This window comes from Sus scrofa, chromosome 10, assembly GCF_054392235.1.
Source record: "Sus scrofa isolate SSC_HxYL_T2T_F1_AM1 chromosome 10, Sscrofa_HxYL_maternal_Yorkshire_Landrace_v2.0, whole genome shotgun sequence".
Taxonomy (NCBI): Eukaryota; Metazoa; Chordata; class Mammalia; order Artiodactyla; family Suidae; genus Sus; species Sus scrofa.
This window is the reverse complement of record NC_139392.1, coordinates 27272694-27294142: the sequence shown is the minus strand read 5'-3', so window position 1 is coordinate 27294142 and position 21449 is coordinate 27272694. Positions and strand designations below refer to the sequence as shown.

Here is a 21449-nt window from a genome sequence, read left to right as displayed (position 1 = left end):
ACCTAGTTGGAGAAGCAGCTCCTTTGAGACAGACTTCATTTCGCTCTGTCAGGAGTGATGGGTCCATCTGGTCCCATCCAAAGGTCCCTAACAGAGGACGATGGCTGTCTCGCTGCTTGTCTCACTCTATGGTTCAACTAACTTCAAATGAGTCACTGGTAACTGGGGACCTGATATTGGCCACTTGATTTTTTTTTTTTTTTTTGGTCTTTTGGCCTTTTCTAGGGCCGCTCCCGCGGCATATGGAGGTTCCCAGGCTAGGGGTCGAATCGGAGCTGTAGCCGCCGGCCTACACCAGAGCCACAGCAACGCGGGATCCGAGCCGCATCTGCTACCTACACCACAGCTCATGGCAACGCCGGATCCTTAACCCACTGAGCAAGGCCAGGGATCGAACCTGCAACCTCATGGTTACTAGTCGGATTCGTTTCCACTGCACTATCACGGGAACTCTGGCCACTTGATTTTTCAATGCCAGGACCAAGGCTGAGTGACCAGGGTCCAGACCAGAGGGTGTGTTAAAGAACTGAGTGCGTCTGTCATTAGGAAGCATGGGGTCCCCCTCTTTATTTAAAAGCCAAAATTAATCTGTTTTGTATCTTTTGTTCCTTTTTTCCTCCAAAGAGTAAGCTGAGTCAGATGAAATTCTGCAATTCCCGGGATCCTGGCAGTGCCCCTGAAACAGCTGGTGGGCAACTGCTTACATGGGTGCTGAGTATAGCCGACTCACTTTGGCTTGCTGGGACCCCTGGGGAGGGAGGGCTGTGGGCCTGGCTGGGACCACTGGGGAGGGAGTGCTGCTCATGTCTGACAAGCTGATGCACCTGGCACATCTGTTCATAGAGCTGTGGAAATTTGCCACTGATCTGCTGCTTGTCCCCCCAGGCTCGACACTGTCCTAGGCCCCAGGCTCTGGGGAACATGCCAGGGGAGCTTCACACTAGAGCTGACTCCCCTCTCCTGCTCTTCCTCCTCCTCCTCACACTAGGGCCATCTCCCCTCACCTCCTCCTCCTCCTCACACTGGAGCCGTCTCCCCTCACCTCCTCCTCCTCACACTAGGGCCGTCTCTCCTCACCTGCTCCTCTTCCTGACAATCTGCAGACTCACGACACTCGGGGAACTCTTTCTTTTGAACTCAAAGGACGGCAGCACAGACCAGCCACTTACGTCCTTCGTCCAGAAATTGATGCCTGTGCCTCTCCGGCGCTCCTTGGGCCGCCTCCTCTCCCGAGCGGACAGCCTGTTAGTGGACTGATCGTCCACACCCACTTCATCGCCCTCTGGGTGGAGAGAAAAGAAGGCAAGGATCTGAAGAATCTGGCCGCGTGCACTGGCAGGGCTGCACTGTCTGAAGCCCGACATACCATTTCTGTCCATTTCCTTTGCAACTGCAGTGCCCGTGGTGGCCTCTGAGCTCTCAGGATCGGGGGCTGAAGACCTACTTTTCCGGAGCAGGTGGGGACCCGTGTAGAGAGAGGATTGTGGTGCAGAAGACACTGGGCTCGTGGGTTTGTCTGGCTGAGCTGGACCCCTCAGGCGACGATACACAGGCTAGAATGACGCACAGGATGAGATGTCAGAGGTCAAGTCCAATGACAGGGTGAGGACTGCAGCTTTATTAAAAACGGGCTCCTCTATGCCAGGGGGCTTAGTCGATGAGGCACAAGGGAAACAGCGTCTGGATTCCTGCTCTGATGTGACTGTCAGGTTGACAGCCAGCCGTCCGGGAAAGTTACCCCTAAACTGATCAAAGGCCACTAGGAAGCATCAACCTTGTTAATAAAAATTCCTTTGATTTGGGGATGAAAATAGGAAGGGTGCTGGCCTTTTTAAGATGGGGTCCTGAAAGCTGAGGTGTACAAAGGAAAATAAAAAGCTCAGGAAGACAAAGAAACAGAATGTAGGAGTTAAAACAGATCAAATCTGAGCATTCCCCCAATCTCTGAACCTTCTACCAACATGCCATAACTAGGCTTATGGACACTTTAAAAAATGTCTCACTGTCCCCTTCGAATTTTTTTTCCCTTGAGAGTTAAGACAGACAGAGCTCAACAATAAACTTTAAAGTGGTTTATTGATGATGCAGAAATAGAGAAATTCTTACTACAAAGCAGAGACTGTAGTATATCTTTTTTTAAAATAAATCAGATGTAAAACTTTAGGAATATTGCAAATAAATGGATTGTTACAAAAGGTAAAAAAAATAAAATAAAAAATAAAATAAATCAGAGACAGAAGCAGTAAAATGCAGCCAGCTTTGGAGTCTGACAGCATGTGGCTCAAATTCCAACTTCAGCATGAATGAGCTGTGCGACCTTAAATAAGTGACTCGCTGTCTCTGAGCCTCAGCTTCCTCATATATAAAACAGAAATAACACCTTCCTCAGAGAGGATTGTGAGGGTTATACGAGAGAACTATGTTAGGTGCTTAGTAATAAGTACTCAAAAAACAGTAGCTGAGACAAAAAACAAAATAAACAACAGAACCTCAGTTTATGCAGCTGAGCCGTTTGAAGTAAGGGCAAGGTTTCTTTCTCCTGTAACTATGGTGACCATAAGATTTGTCATCCCAACTGGACACCTCTGAGAGTGGAAGGGGATGCACTGGTAACTACAGAGATAAAAGGTGGAAGTGGAACAACCTTGGGTAGCGCAGTTATGTTCATCCTAAATACAACCTAGACCCCAGCCCACCTGAGAAGGGAGACCTAAGTCAAAACGCCCCACCCCGTATGACACCTTGTGGCACAGGGCCAGGGGTGCCTTGAAAACTCTCGGGTTTGCGGAAGCCTGGAGCACATGGTCCGCGTGGTGGAGAGCGAGCTGCGGGGCCAGGCCACCCATCAGCAGCCCCTGCTTCACCTCTTCGTGGCCGTGAGAAGCGCCGGGCCAGCCAGCCTCTGTGACCCACTTCCGCATCTTTAAACAGAGGGTGGTTTCGAGGAGTAAACAATTTAACAATGAGAAATAGTTACAATAGTGCCTGGCCTGACTAAATAACACAGGCTTAGATTTGTATTTGCAATAACCACACCTTGTCCTCTCGTTTTAGAATTTTATAGAGATGCTTAAACTGAGTTAACCCAACTTAGGCTGGAGATCATCTCACAATACAGACACCCATCAAATCAGCGTGCTGTACACCTAAAACAAACGCCACGTTAACAGGCGACTCGACCTTAAGAGGACTGGAAAAGCATGTCACCCCTAGAGAAAAGAACTGCGACTAAGGATGAATGTCCTGTGAAGTCTTTCAACTGCACTAAAGATGGACACAGCGTCTTCTGTGAGCCGCCCTCGCCTGGCGGGACGGCAGGTGACTGCCCAGTGAGGCAGCGCGCCCTGCTAGGCACCCTGCCCCCGGCCCGCTCACCTCCTCGTCCGTACTCTGGCCCCAGGGTGACTGGCTCTCTCCAGCTTCCTTTGCAGGGGCTGCTGGGGGCTCGTGCTTCTGGGTGCCACCCTCGAGTCCCGCTGGGGGCCCAGGCTCCGGGCTAGGCTGCTCCTGCGCCTGGCGCTCTGCTCTCGCTCGGCTGAAAGTCCTTTCTGCCTCCTGAAGGTCCGTCAGCGTCACACCCTGGGGAGGGATGACAAGGTCAGAGGGGCTGCACCCTAACCAGGCGTGACTCTTGATGAGCGACCAGGAAATGCCCACGGTGATCCAACAGCAGCAAGTCCACAGGAGGCTCCCCTGAGGTGTGAGGCGTGCAGAGGACCCAGGCCTGAGACAAGGTCCAGTTCAAACATAACCCTTTAGCGTTTCCGCTTCGAGCTCCGGCAGACAGGCTGGCGCTTCCACAGCCTGGTTCTCAGCATCACGACTTGGAAGCTCCCTACCCTCCCAAGAACAAAGGGTTACCAACAGAGCGTGTCCAGGGATGCCAGAAAAACTTAATTTTACTCACAGAAAGCAGAACTAGGCTCCAAATAGTGAAAACTGAGCCAGGCTAGGACAACCACCAAAACCAAAAACCAAAACCAAAGGCAAACAAGCAAAATCCAACCCTGAGGGAGCTGCCAAGGTGGCAGAGCAGGAGGACCCTGCAATCACTCCTCCCAGAGCCCGAGGACCTGGGGTTGACAGGACAACTGTTGACAAGAAGTGCTGGAAAAGACCCGACGAGACCAGAAAAGATCGTCTACAACTGAAGACGTCAAAAGAGAACCACACCGAGAAGGGCAGGAGGGGCGGCTCTGCCCCCTGCCAGCCTCCCCAGCCAGGGGTCCTGCACTTTGAAGGCCAGTGGGGCTCAGGGAGCTGGGGAAATAGAGACTCCACTCTGCCTCTCTCTCTCTCTTTTTTTTTTTTTTTTGCTTTTTAGGGCAGCACCTGTGGCACATGGAGGTTCCCAGGCTAGAGGGCGAATCAGAGCTGCAGCCACAAGGCCACAGCAATGCCAGATCTGAGCCGCATCTGTCACCTACACCATAGTTCACAGCAACGCTGGATCCTTAACCCACTGAGCGAGGCCAGGGATCAAATCCACATCCTCATGGACCCTAGTCGGATTTGTTAACTGCTAAGTCTCGAAGGGAGCTCCGAGACCCTGCTCTTAAAGGGCGCACACAACCTCACTTGCTCCAGGACAGAAGCAGCAACCTGAACGGAGCCTGAATCAGACCCATCTGCTGATCCTGGAGCGCCTCCCAGAGAGGCAGGCTGTGACCCTGGGGTCCCAGAGAGGCAGGCTGTGACCTCGGGGACAAAGACACTGGAGGCAGCCATTTTTGGAAGCTGGTTCGACCACAAGGACAGTGGCACTGGCCAGCACCACTGGAGGATCCTTCCTCTAGCTCACTACCCTCAGGACCCAGTCCTGCCCAGAGGACCAGCATGCCTGGTCTACCTGACTAATTTGAAAAGATACATGCACCCCAATGTTCACAGCAGCATTATTTACAACTGCTAAGATGTGAAAGCAACCTAAGTGTCCATCAGCAGATGAATGGATAAAGAAGATGTGAGACATCTCTATCTAGAAATCTGCTGCATCTACATGGATACACTGTATCTATATATGTACGCAGATAGATAGATAGACAATGGAGTATTACTCAGCCATAAAAAAGAATCAAAGCTTGCAGCTTGCAACAACATGGATGGTTCCAGAGTGTATTATGCTAAGTGAAAAAGTCAGAGAACAATAAATACTACATAATATTACTTATATATGGAATCTAAAAAATAAACAAGTGAATATAACAAAAAAGGAACAGGCTCACAGATACAGAGAAAAAACTATTGGTTACCAGTGGGGAGAAGGAAGAGGGGAGGGGCAATATGGGGGAGGGATTAAGAAGTACAACTTACTATGTGTCAAATAAGCTATAAGGATATATTTATAACACAAGAGTACAGTCAGGATTTTATAAGTATTAATGTTAAAAAATTTGAATTATCTTAAAAAATTTGAACCATTATGCTACATATCTGAACCTAATAATATTAGAAACCAACTATACTCAATTTTTGTTTTTATTTTTTAATTAAATTTTTTTTTTTTTTTTGTCTTTTGTCTTTTTAGGGCTGCATGTGCAGCATTTGGAGATTCCCAGGCTAGGTGTTGAATTGGAGCTACAGCTGCCAACCACAGCAACGCCAGATCTGAGCTGCATCTGCGACCTACACCACAGCTCACAGCAACACTGGATCCTTAACCCACTGAGCAAGGGCAGGGATCGAACCCGCAACCTCATGGTTCCTAGTCGGATTCGTTAACCACTGTGCCACAACAGGAACTCCTAGCTCTTCTTTAACATAATTTCCCAAATAACTAAAGGAATCACATGGAGATGTTCTAACAATTAAAAATTCCCCAGGCTCCTAGGACAGAGGTACAGAAGAAAAGTTAATAAGCAGGAGACACCTGCAGGAGAGAAGGAGTCAGGAAGGGAGTGAGCTGATTCTAACTCAAGTGGTCGCATGCTCAAGTCCTCAGCAGAGGGAAACTCCAAAGCCAGAAGGGAACCATTCATTCATTTACTCACTCATTCTCTTAATAAAAAGTCACTGTGTCTTTAAGCACTGGAACGACAAAGACAAATCAAATGATTCCTATACTCAAGAGCCATTCAGTCCAGTGGAAAAGACCTAAGAAAATAGATGGGCATAATGGAAAATGAGGCCTAAGACAGAAGCCTACGATCCAGCCTATTCTACTTCTACACCCCAAAAAGCTAAGAGCAGGCTGGGAAGCGGTATTTGCCACCCATGCTCGTGGCAGCACTGCTCACAGAGGCCAAAAGGTGGAAGCAACCCACGTGGCCATCAATAGGTGTAGTATAAACATACAATGAAATATTATTCAGCCCCAAAGAAGGAACGTCTGACACATGTGAACCTGCCACACCAGGGATGAACCTTGAGGACATTTACGCTGAGTAAAGCCAGTCACAAAGGACAAATACTGTGATTCCACTCCTATGAGTTACCTAGAGTCAAGTTCACAGAGAAAAAAGTAGAACCATGGTTGCTGGCACTGTGGGGAGACAGGGAGCAATTGTTTAATGGGTGGAGTCGTTCCGGAAGATGAAAACTGTTCTGGAGATGGATGGTGGTGACAACTGCAAAATCACGTGACTATATTTAATGTCAATGTATTATGCTTACAAAAAGTTAAAAATCAGAGCTTCCTGATGGCAAAACAGGTTAAGGATTCGGGGTTGTCACTGCTGTGGTGCAGGTTCCAGCCCAGGAACTCCCACCTGCTGCAAGAGCAGCCAAAACCAAACCAAAACAAAACAAAAAAATGGGTACCCTATTAAGCTGCATGTTATGTGTATTCTGTCACAGTAAACCAAACCAAAACAAATTATAGCCAGGCCTGATCCTCACGGGGGTTACATCCTGCTGGTAACCCCAGCTGCAGTCACTACAACAAAAGCCAGGGCACGGGGCTGACCCCCGGAGAGTCAGGGATGACAGCGAGGTCTCTGGGCCATGCCTCCGTTCAGTCCTGGCCTTTCCTGTTTGGTGCTGGACACTGGCTGACCTAGCCCTCTGGCTGCTCCCGTCTGGCTGCACCGGCTCAGCCACCCCTGCCTCCCAGACGCCACATCCCAGCGTTCTGTCCACCTTCACTGCCACACCTTGTTATTTCCAGCTTGGCTAAGTGACAACTTCCCCCGGGGTTTCGCTGACAAACCCACTTCTGCCGACCACTCCCATCATCCTCTGCACGGTGGCTTCCGCACAATAGAACGTACATCATATCAGACTTTCCTTACTTCAAGGCCTTCCCTAGAAACCCTTTACTTTCTATGACTTTCATTACTGAGATATAACACACACGTCATAAAATCCACGCTTTTAAAGTGTACAATTTGCTGAGCTACAGCCCCTATAATTTTGGGACAAGTCATCACCCCAAAAAGACATCCCACACCTTCAGCAGTCTCCTCTCACTCCTCTTGGCAAATACTCTCCTACCTTCTCTTTCTCGGGATCTGCCTACTCTAGACATTTCTGTACAAATGGAGCCACACCGGGTCTCCTTCACTCCGCACATCTTTCTCTTACGTTTTATCCCCCTTGACTATTAATCAGCATGTATCGATACTTCATTTCTGTTTATTGCCAAGTAATATTCCATCGCACAAATAGGGAACAGTTTGTTTAGCCATTCATTAATCAATGGACATTTGTGGCTCCCCCCTCCCCCCAGTCCGGTTAAATGCTTAATTTATTGGGTCTGCTCAACCACCCAGCTTGGGCCTATGGCCCCACAACTTGCTGGGGGCACGGAGGCACCAGCCCCATAATGCTGACCACGCTGCTGCTAGGGGCCCAGGGCTCAGCCCTACAGCGAGCTTGTACACCCCCACCAAAGTCAGCCTATACAGTGAGGAAACTCTGGCCAGAGACGACGCTGCATTTGGGTTTGGCTCCTGTGACTAGTGCTGCCATAAATATCTGTGTGGAAGTTTTATGTGAACACTTGCTTTTCCTTCTCCTGAGCACACACCCGAGAGGGCTCTGCTGGTTCCCCGAAACTCTATGGTCAACACTGTGTCTCTTCTGCAGGAGTTCTTACGGTGTGGCCTCTAAGCATAAGCGGAGGAAGGAGAGGAGAGAAACCTGCCCTGAGCCTGTGGGTAAGGCCGCTGTAAAGCCACTCGATTCTACACAGTGCAGGCCTTGGTATGAGAGCCTTACTGCAATGGTTGGAAAAAGGCTCTCATTTTATCATTCATCTTTTTTTTTTTTTTTTTTTTGGCTTTTTGGGGCAACATCCACAGCATATGGAGGTTCCCAGGCTAGGGGTTGAATCGGAGCTGCAGCTGCCAGCCTACACCACAGCCACAGCAACGCCAGATCCGAGCTGCATCTACGACCTACACCACAGCTCATGGCAATGCTGGATCCTTAACCCACTAAGCGAGGCCAGGGATCAAACCCACGTCCTCACAGATACTAGTCAGGCTCGTTAGCGCTGAGCCACGGTGGGACGTCCTCATCCATCATATTTTAACGGGACTTCCAGTAGGAGGGTGGACAGACAAAGGGACTTAAAGACGGACGTCACACTCACTTGCGTAGACCTCCGAGTCTGCCGAGCTTGTCTGGAACGTGCTTTCCGTAGCGACTCTGCCTCCTCATCGCGCACAGGGGTCAGACACGACCTGCGGGGAGAGAAGAGACCCTGAGAGGCGGCGGGCGCTCCCGCGTGCCGAGGTGATGCCGATGCTCTGGGAGGGAAGTCAGGCAGAATCCAAGGGACAGGTGGGCTCCCGGGCAAATCCCGTAATCCGCCCTTTGTGAACGTGTTACCGGTGCTGCAGAGTCACGTCCTTTGTGCTGTAAAATGACAATTGTCTTTCCTCCTTCCCGCCCTTAATCTTTCTCTTTCTTTTCTTGTCTTAATGCTCTGGCAAGGACCCTCAGGACATACTGGAAAGGGGTGAGGACAGCAGTCTCCCTGCTCCGTCTGGGACGTCCACCTCAAGACGGCTGGGGACACTGCCCCTCACGTGAGCCAGGTCCCCCGCCCCTATGGACAGGCCAGGAGGGCCTGCCGTTGCGTGTTTTGTCCCTTACACACTAGTGCAGGGCTCTGTCACTTGCCTTTCTTCCCCATATACAGAGATGGCCATTTCCTTCTTTGTTCTGTTAATATAGTGAGCCACACTGAATAATTTTTGAATGATACAACACTGAATTCTTAGGATAAGCTTACTTTGGTCATCTTTATACACAAACTTGCTTTTTACATACATTCAGTATTATTTACTTTAGGATTTCTCCATTTGTATTCATGCAAGAGACTGGCCTGTAATTTGCCCTTCTTTTTTTTTTTTGTCTTTTTGCCTTTTCTAGGGCTACACAGAGGCATATGGAGGTTCCCAGACTAGGGGTCGAATCGGAGCTGCAGCCGCCGGCCTACACCATTACCACAGCAATGCGGGATCCGAGCCGCGTCTGCAACCCACACCCCAGCTCAGGGCAACACCGGGTCCTTAACCCACTGAGCAAGGGCAGGGATCGAACCTGCAACCTCATGGTTCCTAGTCGGATTCGTTAACCACCACGCCACGACGGGAACTCCTGTAATTTTCCCTTCTTATGATAACTTGGCCAGCCTGGGAATTAAAGTTATGCACATTGGCGAGTTCAGGGGCTCAGAGGGTTAAGGGACCTGGTGTTGTCACTGCAGTAGTGCAGGGTTGATCCCTGGCCTGGGAACTTCTTCATGTTGCAGGTGCCTCCAAAATTAAATACATAATACACAAAGTTACACAAGTTGGGAAGGAGTTTTTCCTTGTCTATTTTCTGTGAGAATCTGTATAAAACTGGAGTTCTTTCCTCCTTAAATAATTGGAAGTGTTTATCAATAAAGCCACTTGGGTTTACAGTATTCTTTATGGGAAGTTTTAAATAAGGGTTTCAGTTTCTTTAATAAAATTAGGCCCATTCAGATTTTCTGCTTGGGCAATATTTGCCTTTCAAGAAATTTTATCTATATTTTCAAATTTAGTAGCAAAAATTGTTCATAATATCCTAATATATTTTGTCATTTTAATATGAGCATATCGCAAGGTCAGTTACAGACACCATAATCAAGTGACTATTCCAATAAAGTGAGTCATGGGGAATTTTTGGTTTTCCAGGGCATATAAAAATTGTTTACACTATATTAAGTGTGCAACAGCATCACATCTAAAAAAACAAGGTACACACTTTTAATTAAAAATATTTTATTGCTGGAGTCCCCATCGTGGTTCAGTGGTAAAGAACCCAACTAGTATCCATGAGGACATGGGTTTGATCCCTGGCCTTACTTAGTGGGTTAAAGATCCAGTATTGCTGTGGCTGTGGTGTAGGCCAGCAGCTACAGGTCCGATTCGACTCCTACCATGGGAACTTCCATATGCTGCAGGTGTGGCTCTAAAAAGATCCCCCCCCCACCAAAAACCTTTATTACTAAAAAATGCTAATTAGCATCTGGGCCTTCAGCCAGTCATAATCTTTTTGCTGGTGGGGGTCTTGCCTTGATGTTGGTGGCTGCTGACCGATCAGGCTGGTGGTTGCTGAAGGCTGGGGTCAGTGTGGCAATTTCTTGAAATAAGACAACAATGAAGTTTGCCTCACTGATGGAATTTTCCTTTCATGAAAGATTTCTCTGTAGCAGGCAATGCTGTTTGATAGCATTTTAGCCACAGTAGAATTTCTTTCAAGACTGGAGTTAATCTTCTCAAATCTTGCAGCTGCTTTATCAACTAAATAATAGTCTAAATCCTGTGCTATCATTCAAGAATCTTCATGGCATCTTCACCAGGAGTGGACTCCACTGCAAGAAACCACTTCCTTTGCTCATCCTCATCTGTTCAGGTTTTATCATGAGCTGCAGCAATTCAGTCCCATCTTCAGGCTCCACTTCTAAATTCTAGTTCTCTTGCCGTTTCCACCACCACACCTGCAGCTCCTTCCTCCACTGAAGTCTTAAACCCTTTCAAGTCATCCATGAGGGTTGGAATCTGCTTCTTCCCAACTCCTGTTAAGGTTGATATTTTCACCTCTTCTCGTGAATCACGAATATCCCTGAGGGCATCCAGGATGGCGAATCCTTTCGGGAAGGTTTTCAGTTGACTCTGCCCAGATCCATCAGAGGAGTCACTATCTATGGCAGCTACAGCCTAGGAAATATATTTCTATTAATAATAAGATGTGAAATTTGAAACTACTTCTTGGTCCGTGGTCGCCAACAGTCTTTCTTTCAGCATGAAAACAACATTCATGTCCTTGCCCCTCTCCATCAGAGCTCTTGGCTGACCAGTTGCAGGGCCAACGAGCAGTCAGATTTTCAAAGGAGGAGGTTTCAACGGCTGGCTTAAAGCAACCGGTTGACCATGCTGAAAACAGACGTGCTGTGGTCCATGCTTTGCAGTCCATTTAGAGACATAGGCAGAGTAGACTGAGGATAATTCTTAAGGGCCCTAGGATTTTCAGATGGTGAATGAGTACTGGCTTTGACTTCAAGTCCCAGCTGCACGAGCCCCTGATGGGAGCAGGCCTGTCCTTTGAAGCCCTAAGGCCAGGCACGGACTCGCTCCAGCTCGGAAGTCCTGGACGGCGTCCTCTTCTTTTTTTTTTTTTTGTCTTTTTGCTATTTCTTTGGGCCGCTTCCGCGGCATACGGAGGTTCCCAGGCCAGGGGTCGAATCGGAGCTCTAGCCGCTGGCCTACACCAGCGGCCACAGCAACGCTGGATCCGAGCCGCATCTGCAACCTACACCACAGCTCACGACAACGCCGGACCCTTAACCCACTGAGCAAGAGCAGGGACTGAACCCGCAACTTCATGGTTCCCGGTCGGATTCGTTAACCACTGCGCCGCAACGGGAACGCCACGGCATCCTCTTCTATGAGAAGGCTGTGCGTCTACGCTGAAAGCCCTGGTACCGTGCAGACCCCTTCAGGGATGAGCCAAGCTGGGTCTCGGAAACCTTGCTGCAGCTTCTCCATCAGCACCTGCTGTTTCATTCTGCACTTTGGTGTCACGGAGATGGCTTCTTTCCTTAAACTTCATGAACCAACCTCTGACAGCTTCAAACTTTTCTTTGGCCGCTTCCTCACAGGTCTCAGCCTTCCTAGAAGTGGAGAGATTTGGCCCCTTGCTCTAGATGAGGCTGTGATGGAGGGAAGGGTGTGCTGGTTTGGTCTCCTATCCACTCAGACCTTTTGCTTATCAGCAGGAAGCCTGTTCGGCTTTTCTGTCATTTGTGCGCTCGCTAGTCACAGCGGGGCCAGCTGTTTGGCTCCAGAGGCCTGGCTTCTGGCCTGTCCTGGCCGTCCACATGCCTTCCTAAGCTTGAGCGTTTCTAGCATTTGACTGCAAGTGAGGGCTGTGTGGCTCTTCCTTGCACTCGAACCCTGAGAGGCCGCTGCAGAGTCACCCACGGGCTAATTCAACAGTGCTGCGGCTCAGGGGACTGGCAGTGGGGCGGGGGGTGTGTGCCCGAGAAGGAGCGAGATGGGGGAGTAGCTGGTCAGTGGAGCAGTAAAATGGCACACAGCATTTATGAAGGTTGTGGCCTTGTGGGCGGGGGGGCCTCTGGTGCCCCCAAACAATTACCATGATAACATCAAAGATCACTCACACCATTACAAATGTGATAATAATGAAAACGTTTGAAACACTGTGACAATTACAAAAATGTGACACAGAGACATGAAGTGAGCGAGTGCTAGAAAAATGATGCCAGTAGACATGCTGGACGCAGGGTTGCCACAAAAACGCAGCATCTGCCGAGTGTGCTGAAATCAGGTCTGCTCGCATCTGCAGCAACAGTCCTCAGCCTGTTTGGTCCGAGGGCGCCTTCCCGTTAGAATATTACTGGGGGCTTCCCAAACAGCTTGTGTTCAGGTGGGGCCTGTTGATTAACTGACCTTATTTAGGCATTAAAACTGAGAAATTTAAACACACACTTATTAATTCATTTGAAATCAACAGCCCTATTATGTGTTAACATCAATAACTTTTTTGAAAAGTAACTTTCTAAAGTAAAAAAATTTAGTAAGAGTGGCATTATTTTACATTTTTGAGAATTTCTTAACAGAAGATAGCCAGATTTTCAGATGTTTCTGTATTCGGTATGTTGCAACACGCTGTTTTAGTTAAAATATATAAAAAATACCCAGGAGTTCTCATTGTGGCTCAGCAAGTTAAGAACCCAAGATAGTGTCCCAGAGGGTGCGGGTTTGATCCCGGACCAGTGGGTTAAGGATCTGGCCTTGCTGCATGCTGTGGCGTGGGTCACAGGTGAGGCTCATATCCAGTGTTGCTATGACTGTGATACAGGCATGCAGCTATAGCTCCAATTTGACCCCTGGCCTGGGAATTTCCATATGCCGCAGGTGTGGCCATGAAAAGAAAAGAAGAGGAAAAAAAAAAAAAGAAAAGAAAAGAAAATCCAGTCCTGCACAGATATACAGTTGGAAAAACAAGGGGTACTGGGAAGAGCAAGGTTTTTTTTTTTTGGATAATCATGAATATTCCTCTTTGATCCTATAGGCAAACATGAGTGGTAGTTTCCTAAAGGTTAGTTGCAGTGTGGAATCTGAAACCATGTTAAGAGACTTTTCCTATTCTGTTCCACTGAAATCCAGTGGTCTACCTAGTAACTTGGATGGAACGTCTTAGCCAGGCATGACTTTGGGAAAATACTGGTACAGATCTTCCAAATGCTGACACTTTTCATTATGCAAGAGTAACTGTAAAAATCACATTCTTCCTGTTTGTTTTTTTGTCTTTGTCTTTTCTAGGGCCATACCCATGGCATATGGAGGTTCCCAGGCTAGGGGTCTAATTGGAGCTGTAGCTGCCGGCTTACACCATAGCCACAGCAACTTGGGACGCGAGCCACGCCTTTGACCTACACCACAGCTCACGGCAATGCCAGATCCTTAACCCACTGAGTGAGGCCAGGGAGCGAACCCACAACCCGAACCTCATGGTTCCCAGTCAGGATTCGTTACCACTGAGCCATGAGAGGAACTCCCAAAAATCACATTCTTTAACACAGGGTTTAAGCTTCGTGACATCAGTCTTGGCAATGATTTTTTGGATTTGACACCAAAAGCAAAGGCATCAAAAGCAAAAATGAACAAATGGGACTGAATCAAACTTTTTGCTTCTACTCAGCGAAGGAAATCATCAACAAAACAAAAAGGCAACCTACTGAATGGGAGAAAATATTTGCAAATCATATATTTGATAAGTGGTTAATATCCAAACTAGATAAGGAATTCTTACAACTTAACAGTAAACAAACAACCCAAGTAAGAAATGAGCAGAGGGAGTTCCCGTCGTGGTGCAGTGGTTAATGAATCCGACTAGGAACCATGAGGTTGCGGGTTCGGTCCCTGCCCTTGCTCAGTGGGTTAAGGATCCAGCATTGCCGTGAGCTGTGGTGTAGGTCGCAGACACAGCTCGGATCCTGTGTTGCTGTGGCTCTGGCAGAGGCCGGCAGCTATAGCTCCAATTAGACCCCTAGCCTGGGACCCTCCATATGCCGCAGAAGCGGCCCTAGAAATGGCAAAAATACAAAAAAAAGAAAAGAAATGAGCAGAGAATCTGAATAAACATTTTTCCAAAGAAGACACACGGATGGGCAACAGGTATATATGAAAAGATGCTCAATGTCACTAATCATCACAGAAATGCAAATCAAAACCACAGAGACGTCACTTCACATCTGTCAGAATGGCTACTGTCAAAAAGACCAAAAATATCAAATGTTGGCAAAGATGTAAACTAGTACAGCCGCTGTGGAAAGCAGCAATGGAAGGTCCTCAAAAAATAAAAAATACAGCTACTACAGGATCCAGCAATTCCACTTCTGGGTATTTATCTGAAGAAAACCAAATCACCGAGTTCCCACTGTGGCTCAGTGGGTTAAGAACCTGACATGGTGTCTGCGACGGATGCAGGTTCGATCTCTGACTTCACTCAGTAGGTTAAGGATCCGGTGTTGGCGTGAGCTGTGGTGTAGGTTGCAGATGTGGTTCAGATCTGGTGTTGCTGTGGCTGTGGCACAGGCCGGCAGCTGTAGCTCCGATTTGACCCCTAGCCTGGGAACCTCTATATGCAGCTGTAAAAGGGGGAAAAAAAAAAAAAAAAAACAAAGAAAACCAAATCACTATTTGAAAAGAAATTTGTACCCCCGTGCTCACTGCAGTATTATTCACAACAGCCAAGAGATGGAAACATCCTAAGTGTATTTGGAACCTAAAAAACTGAACTCACAGGTACAGAGACCAGACTGGTGGTTGCCAGAGGTGGAGATGGGGGAAGGTCAGAAGGAACAAACTTTTCAATTAGAAGATAAATAAAATACATCCTGGGGATGTGATGCGCCACATGGTAACTGCTGAGACAGGAGAAGATCTTAAAAGTGCCCGGGAGTTCCCCTTGTGGCTCAGTGGTAACAAATTTGACCAGTATCCGTGAGGACACAGGTTCGATCCCTGGCCTCACTCAGTGGGTTAAGATCTGACGTTGCTGTGAGCTGTGGTGTAGGTCGCAGACACGGCTAGGATCCCGAGTGGCTGTGGCTGTGCTGTGGGCTGGGAGCTGCAGCTCTGATTTGACCCCTAGCCTGGGAACCTCCATATGCCGAGTGTGCAGCCCTAAAAAGGAAAAAGAAAAAAGAAAGTGCTCATCATAAGGAAAAAATCATTTCTGTGTGTAGTGGTCGATGTTCAGTAAATTTATTGTGGTGGTCATCTTGTAATATACTTATCAAATCATTATGCTGTACACCAAAACTGAGTATGTTATAGCTCAAACACATCTCAATAAAAAATAAAAAGGTTTGTAAAAAATCACTGTCTCCAAGATACGTGGGTCTTAGAACGGTCTTTCTATATCGGAACGCTGACAGTCAGCAGCTATCACTCCCAGTGACGGGCACAAGTCTTCCAAAGTCCCAATTTCTGATCAAATTTTGCAACTGGCCACAAACACTCGAAGTGACAGGTTCTCTTTGCGTATCTTCAAGAAAAGGTCTGCCACACACCTAGGTCTGAATAACCGTAGTCTGACCAGCCGTGCTTTCAGGTGGCAACGGAGTTCCATGAGAAAAGCAGCCAGCTCCTCTCTTTTTTCCTGAAATTCCAATTACACTTCTACTGGAACCCACTCACCATGTTCTAAATACTTATTACGCTTTGCCTGTGTTTTCCATTCTTTCCTCTCTGGGTTTCATCCTGGGTGTTTTCTACCATTCAACCTAATTAGTTCGGCAAATCCTCCCTTCAGCGAGACGACTACAAGAGAATTCCTTAATCTGCTGCTTTATTATTTAGTTCTAGAATTTCCATTTTTCTACATTGAGAGCAGTCCTCTGCTGGAATTCTCCATCTTGTCTTCTTTTTTCTTGAACATACTAACCATAACTAATTCACTATGATTATTTAAAAGTCCACGTCTGATAATATCAATAGCCAGTCTGTTCTTAGTGTCTACATCTTCTCTTAGTCTTTTGGGAAATCAGTCTTATTTCTCAGTAAGTCTGCTAAGTTTTGAATTAGCGCCAGACCTTTAATGAAAACGTGGAGGAATAGGCTGCAGTTCTGGAGGATGCTGTCAGCCTCCAGGGAGGAATTTCTCTTCTCTGGCAGTCAGGCCAAGGAAGCAGTTCTCAAACTGTCATCACGTGAGAAGGATGCGAAGGCTTATAAAATGCAAACCGTGAGGCTCTACCCTGAGCAGCCCTGGTTCAGCGGGTCCGGAGTGGGGGCTGAGAAGCTGCATTTCTAGTGAGTTCCCAGGTGACCCTGTGGATCTGGAGACACACTGTGAGGGCTACGGCAGGTCATCTTAAGCCACTCTGACACTGAGCTGACCGGAAGCCAGGAGTCAGTCTTTGCAACAACGGTGTGTGTCTGGTAAGCCCTCACTTCTAGAATGCAGCCTGTACGTAAGGCCCTGTGAAAGTCTGGGACATCCACTGGGGCCCCTGTTCCCTCAGCATTATGAGATGGCTAGAAACCTTGCCCGGTTTCTCAGCCTTGCAGCCCCTGCCTTAACCAAGAGGAAAAGCACAGCAAGGCTGGCTTCCTTCTCTGCGGGAGCATCACTGACCCTGCAGCTTCTCACCTCCTTAATGACTCTCCCAAACCTGCAGAGACCTTTTTTCTTTACATTTATCCAGTTGGCAGAGCCTTGGAGCAGAGGTCCTGAACCAGCTGTATCTTCAGCTATTCTCCCCGGTGTGCATTAGTAAAGTGGAATTCCTGTACATGTGAAAATACACTGTGAGTCTGGTGGGTCTGTGTTCTTCTACCATATTCCTCTCCTCTGGGCGAGCTACAAAGAGGGAACGGCCAAATCTTGCAAAGCTGTGGACTAGACCCTGGAATTGGGGACCACATCGAGGACTAAGCCCCCGTGAGTCCTGCCTGGGCTACCAGCCAGCCTATCCCACGTCCCTGTACCTGCAAGCACACAGGGCATCGCAATTAGGCCCAATTCTGGATGTGATCCCTTCTCCGAATCCCAGCAGAGGCCGCAGTCAGGCTGGCGTATCTCACCACAGGACAGGGATGGAGCTGTACAAACAGGTCTGGGGGGAGACCAAGGGCCTTCTACCTCCCTTGGAATCTTAAATATTAGAAATCACACATGCTTTTTCACAGAAAAAATGAAAAAACAGATAAAAATGTGCAAACAAAAATAAACTGAATTCCACCACATGAGGATAAAAGCCCATTTTTATTCTACTTCACGGGAGTCTAGATTCTTATCTATGTGTATATATACATATACAGTATATCACTGTTTATTTTTAACACATTATTTCTCTTACTTTATCATCTGTATCAATATATGCGATTTTTACCACTTAAGTAAGAAAAAAAAACTATATAAACAAACTCTGGGAAACTCCAGTACTCGAATTTGAGATGTTTTTGAGAAAAAGGGAACAATTTCGTTCACTTTTGTTTTACCCAGACATGGATCCCAAGATTTCAACTTCTGACTGGCCCTCAGGACACATCGTGTCTCCAGCAGAGCCTGAGCCCTTTTCTTCTAAAACCCAGGTGGCTGAGCAAACTAGCCCTGGAGCCAGGTCTGGCTGCCACAGTTCTGTAAATGAACTTTTACCCAACTAAGCAGCAGAGGTTAACACCTGTGATGGAGACGACTGACCTGCAAAAGCCTAAAACACCCATTATCTGGCCATTTACGGAAAAGGCTTGGCCACTCCTCCGCTAGACACAGTACCGCCACCACCCTGGTCCTGAGCAGCACACGAGCCGCCTACGGTCTGAGTGCTGCACGGCTCCCCACTGTCCTGAAGGACGACAGGTCTGGGCTCCCAACACAGCACCAGGAAAGTGCAGTGGAACCTCCAGGTAAAACTAGCTCAACACCCACAATCCAGTGACACAGGAAGGACCCCCACTGCCACACGTGCCCACTGTCCCCTAGAGGATGGGAAGGGAGTCCACTGCCACAAGTGCCCACTAGGGTACAGGAAGCATTTGTCGTTGCCTTTACTCTGACTCTCAGGTTACATGATCCATGGGAGGTGAACACTTAGAGCTAAGCACAACCACACACATATCCACCCCATCTCACCTAATAAGCGTTCCCTGCTATTATTTTCCTGGAAATGGGTAATTCATTGGGAAGAGATCGTGATGTCCTTGAAAACAGTCTCCATGCAGGGTCAAAGGGCTCTCCTAGTAAATAAAGCAACTTACACAGCAGAATGAAAGGGAAATAACCAGGGCGATTTCCCAGGGAGCACAAAGCAGACTCCCCAGAATGACGAGAGTGAGGCGTTCATCTGGAATCCACCCACGGCAAAGGGGCTTCCGACACGACTTTGGGGCCCTACACCTTGAGTCCGCACTGGAGAGAGAAGGTCCTTGTAAGTCAACTTGACTTGAGGAGGGGGCCACGCTGGGCACGTGGTCACAGCACTGAGGATGCGGGGGCCCTGGCAGTCCTCTATGACAGCCTGGCCCTCCCGGGCCCACGTCCTGTGTGGCAGATGCAGGCAAGGGCACACCTCAGAGAGGACAAGAAGAACTACTTCAGGATCAACCCGGAAGCAGGTGTGGACAGCCACGGGGGAGGGGACAAGCTCGAGAAGACAGATCAGATGGCAGAACCGTGGCCAAAGGTTTTATGACTTTAAAGAGTCCTAGATGTCATTTCAAGACTTTGGGTAGAGATGACGAAACTTTTCTATCTTCCAGATGAGCCGACCAAGGCCCAAGGGGACACTGAAGTACTGGCCCGAGGGCGCGGCCTTGTTCAGTGGCGACCTGAAGGGAGGGTAACTGGCCGCCTGCCTGCAACACGGCTTTGCTGCAGTTACACCATGTTGGCACCAACGCGGCACTGGTACGTAGCACCGGCTCAGTGGACTCGTGGAGCAAGACATTTCTTTTTGCAGATCTCAGATCTAGCAATACCAGGAATTAGCAGGGAAGGATTAGACTTCTGGCATCCCCTGATGTCTACCGCAAGTTTGCCATAAGCAACACTCCATCTTGGAGAAGGATGGCTTTACAGACCCTGAGGCGGCCGTCAACCTGCCATGTGGCCACCACGGACAAACCGTGACAGGTACCGAGAGGGACTAAACTCTCCTGCGGGCAATGCGGTCTCCACGGCAGCCAGGTTTTCGTGCAGGTTTTCCATGCTCTTTCTAGAAGGAATGCAGTGCTAACCCAGCGGTCTCGAACAAAGAACACGTGGCTGGGCTCTAGTGTCAGCTCAGGTCTCGAACAAAGAACACGCAGCTGGGCTCTAGTGTCAGCTCTGCCATTGGCTACTTTTTTGATAAAACAATCATTTAATCTCTGGGGACTTTTGGTTTTTACACTTATAACACAAAGGAAGACGTCTATAATTTTTAAGGTCCTGTCAAACTTTAAACCACAGTAAATCCATGTTCACGTAGATTCCGGACAAATGGCCTCCCCGTCCTCTCCCTAAGGCGCCTATTCGCTGGTTCTGGTCAAATACTAAATTTCCTACACTCATAGGTCCCTTCCTTTAACACAGTCCAAATTCTGGTCACCAGTCCTGAGCACTTAAGGTGTGACCAGTGTGACAGGAACCGAACTGGCTACCCGGGCAGCACAGCTCCAGAAGCCCTCAGGGTCCGGCTAAGAGGCACCTTTACCAAGGCCCCACACCTCGAGGCCGGCCCCAGCTCACACAGCATGAGCCCAACGGCCCGCTGAGCTAAAGACAATGGGCTCTACTGCCTCCTCTCCTGCTGTGCCTCTTGGGAGCATCCTTATTGCAATTTTGCGTTTTATATGCGGTATTTTGAGCTGCAGGGGGAAGGCTGGGGCTCCCCTTCACATCTCTGTAGACACTGCTGACAGGACCAGCTGGTGGACACAGCGCCCTTCAGAGCGGCTTCTCCCTGAAGGCAGCACCAACACTCTGCTGCCCGCTCCGTGCCCTGACAAAGGCACTCTGAGGAAACAGGCTGTTGCCTTCCGGTGCGGGCCTGTGTGGCTGGATGAAGCCGTGTGGAGACTGGCAGGGAAGTGGCTGCCAGGAAAGACTGCGGGCTGAGGACCGGGTCTCCCCAAGACTCTGCGGCTCAAGAAGGCAAAGCCTGTAATTTGCTAAGAAGCTGCTGTGGAAAAAGAACAGCAGGGGAGGAAGGCAAAACCCCGGAGCTTGGCAGAGGCACCGCTGCGGATGGTTCCCAAATACCATCTAATTGCATTAGACGTGTATTTTATACCCTGTGTCAAACCCATCAACACTCCCTCCCATTTTGGGGGGGGGGGTTCAGAGATGCAGCCCCTCCTTGCAGACACTGCAGCAGAGATGCAGCCCCTCCTTGCAGACACTGCTTCTCTGCCGTTGTGCCGTCCCCACTGCCTCTGTCCTATGGAGCCGGGAAGTGCCACACTGAGGCCAAGCCTTGCCAACCGGCCAATGTCAACAGCAGACAGACTTGGGGATGGATTTCAGACCTGACGTAAATAAGATAAAGCCGGCAGAGGGAACCGATGCTGCTCTACCTGGGACACAACCTTCTAGTCAGGAGGGTTTCTAGATCAGGATGAGACCTGAGATCACAGGCTGGGGACAGTTCTAGACAAATCTCATGGGGTATAGTGTCCTCTCTATTTTGTTTTTGGCTGCGGTGAGCAGTGGCTTGATATGGGATCTCAGTTCCCAGACCAGGGACTGAACTTGGCCTGCAGCAGTGAGAACCCTAATGACCAGGTCACCAGGGAGCTCCCATACTCTCCTAATTCAACACGGAGATCACAGGTGAAATTCAGGCAAGGAACTAAAGCTATAATGCCACTAATCAGAACCATTAAAGGCTGGGGGTGTATTTCCCTCAGCTAAACTAAGTGTTTCCTTAATCCTCTAGCAGCTCTCAATAGGAGACACTAGCTCAAGATGTCAACATTGTCAAGTGTGCAGAGGTTTGCAAATTTGTTCAGTGAAGG

General features: G+C 48.6%; 1 protein-coding gene across 9 annotated transcripts in view; it reads right to left on the bottom strand.

Moving 5' to 3' along the window:
- The window catches only part of PPP1R12B (protein phosphatase 1 regulatory subunit 12B), a 172550-nt gene that overhangs the window by 61857 nt on the left and 89244 nt on the right, over positions 1-21449 (bottom strand). For 8 of the 9 annotated variants that reach the window (XR_014817114.1, XR_014817115.1, XR_014817112.1 and 5 more), the window contains 4 exon segments: positions 8534-8624; positions 3376-3579; positions 1367-1553; positions 1170-1282 (listed from right to left, as the gene is read on the bottom strand). Coding sequence is in view for 5 of the 9 variants with exons in the window: in NM_001444348.1 (NP_001431277.1) it covers positions 1170-1282; positions 1367-1553; positions 3376-3579; positions 8534-8624 (595 nt within the window). In the remaining 4 variants the exon portion in view is untranslated. 9 annotated transcript variants of the gene reach the window in all.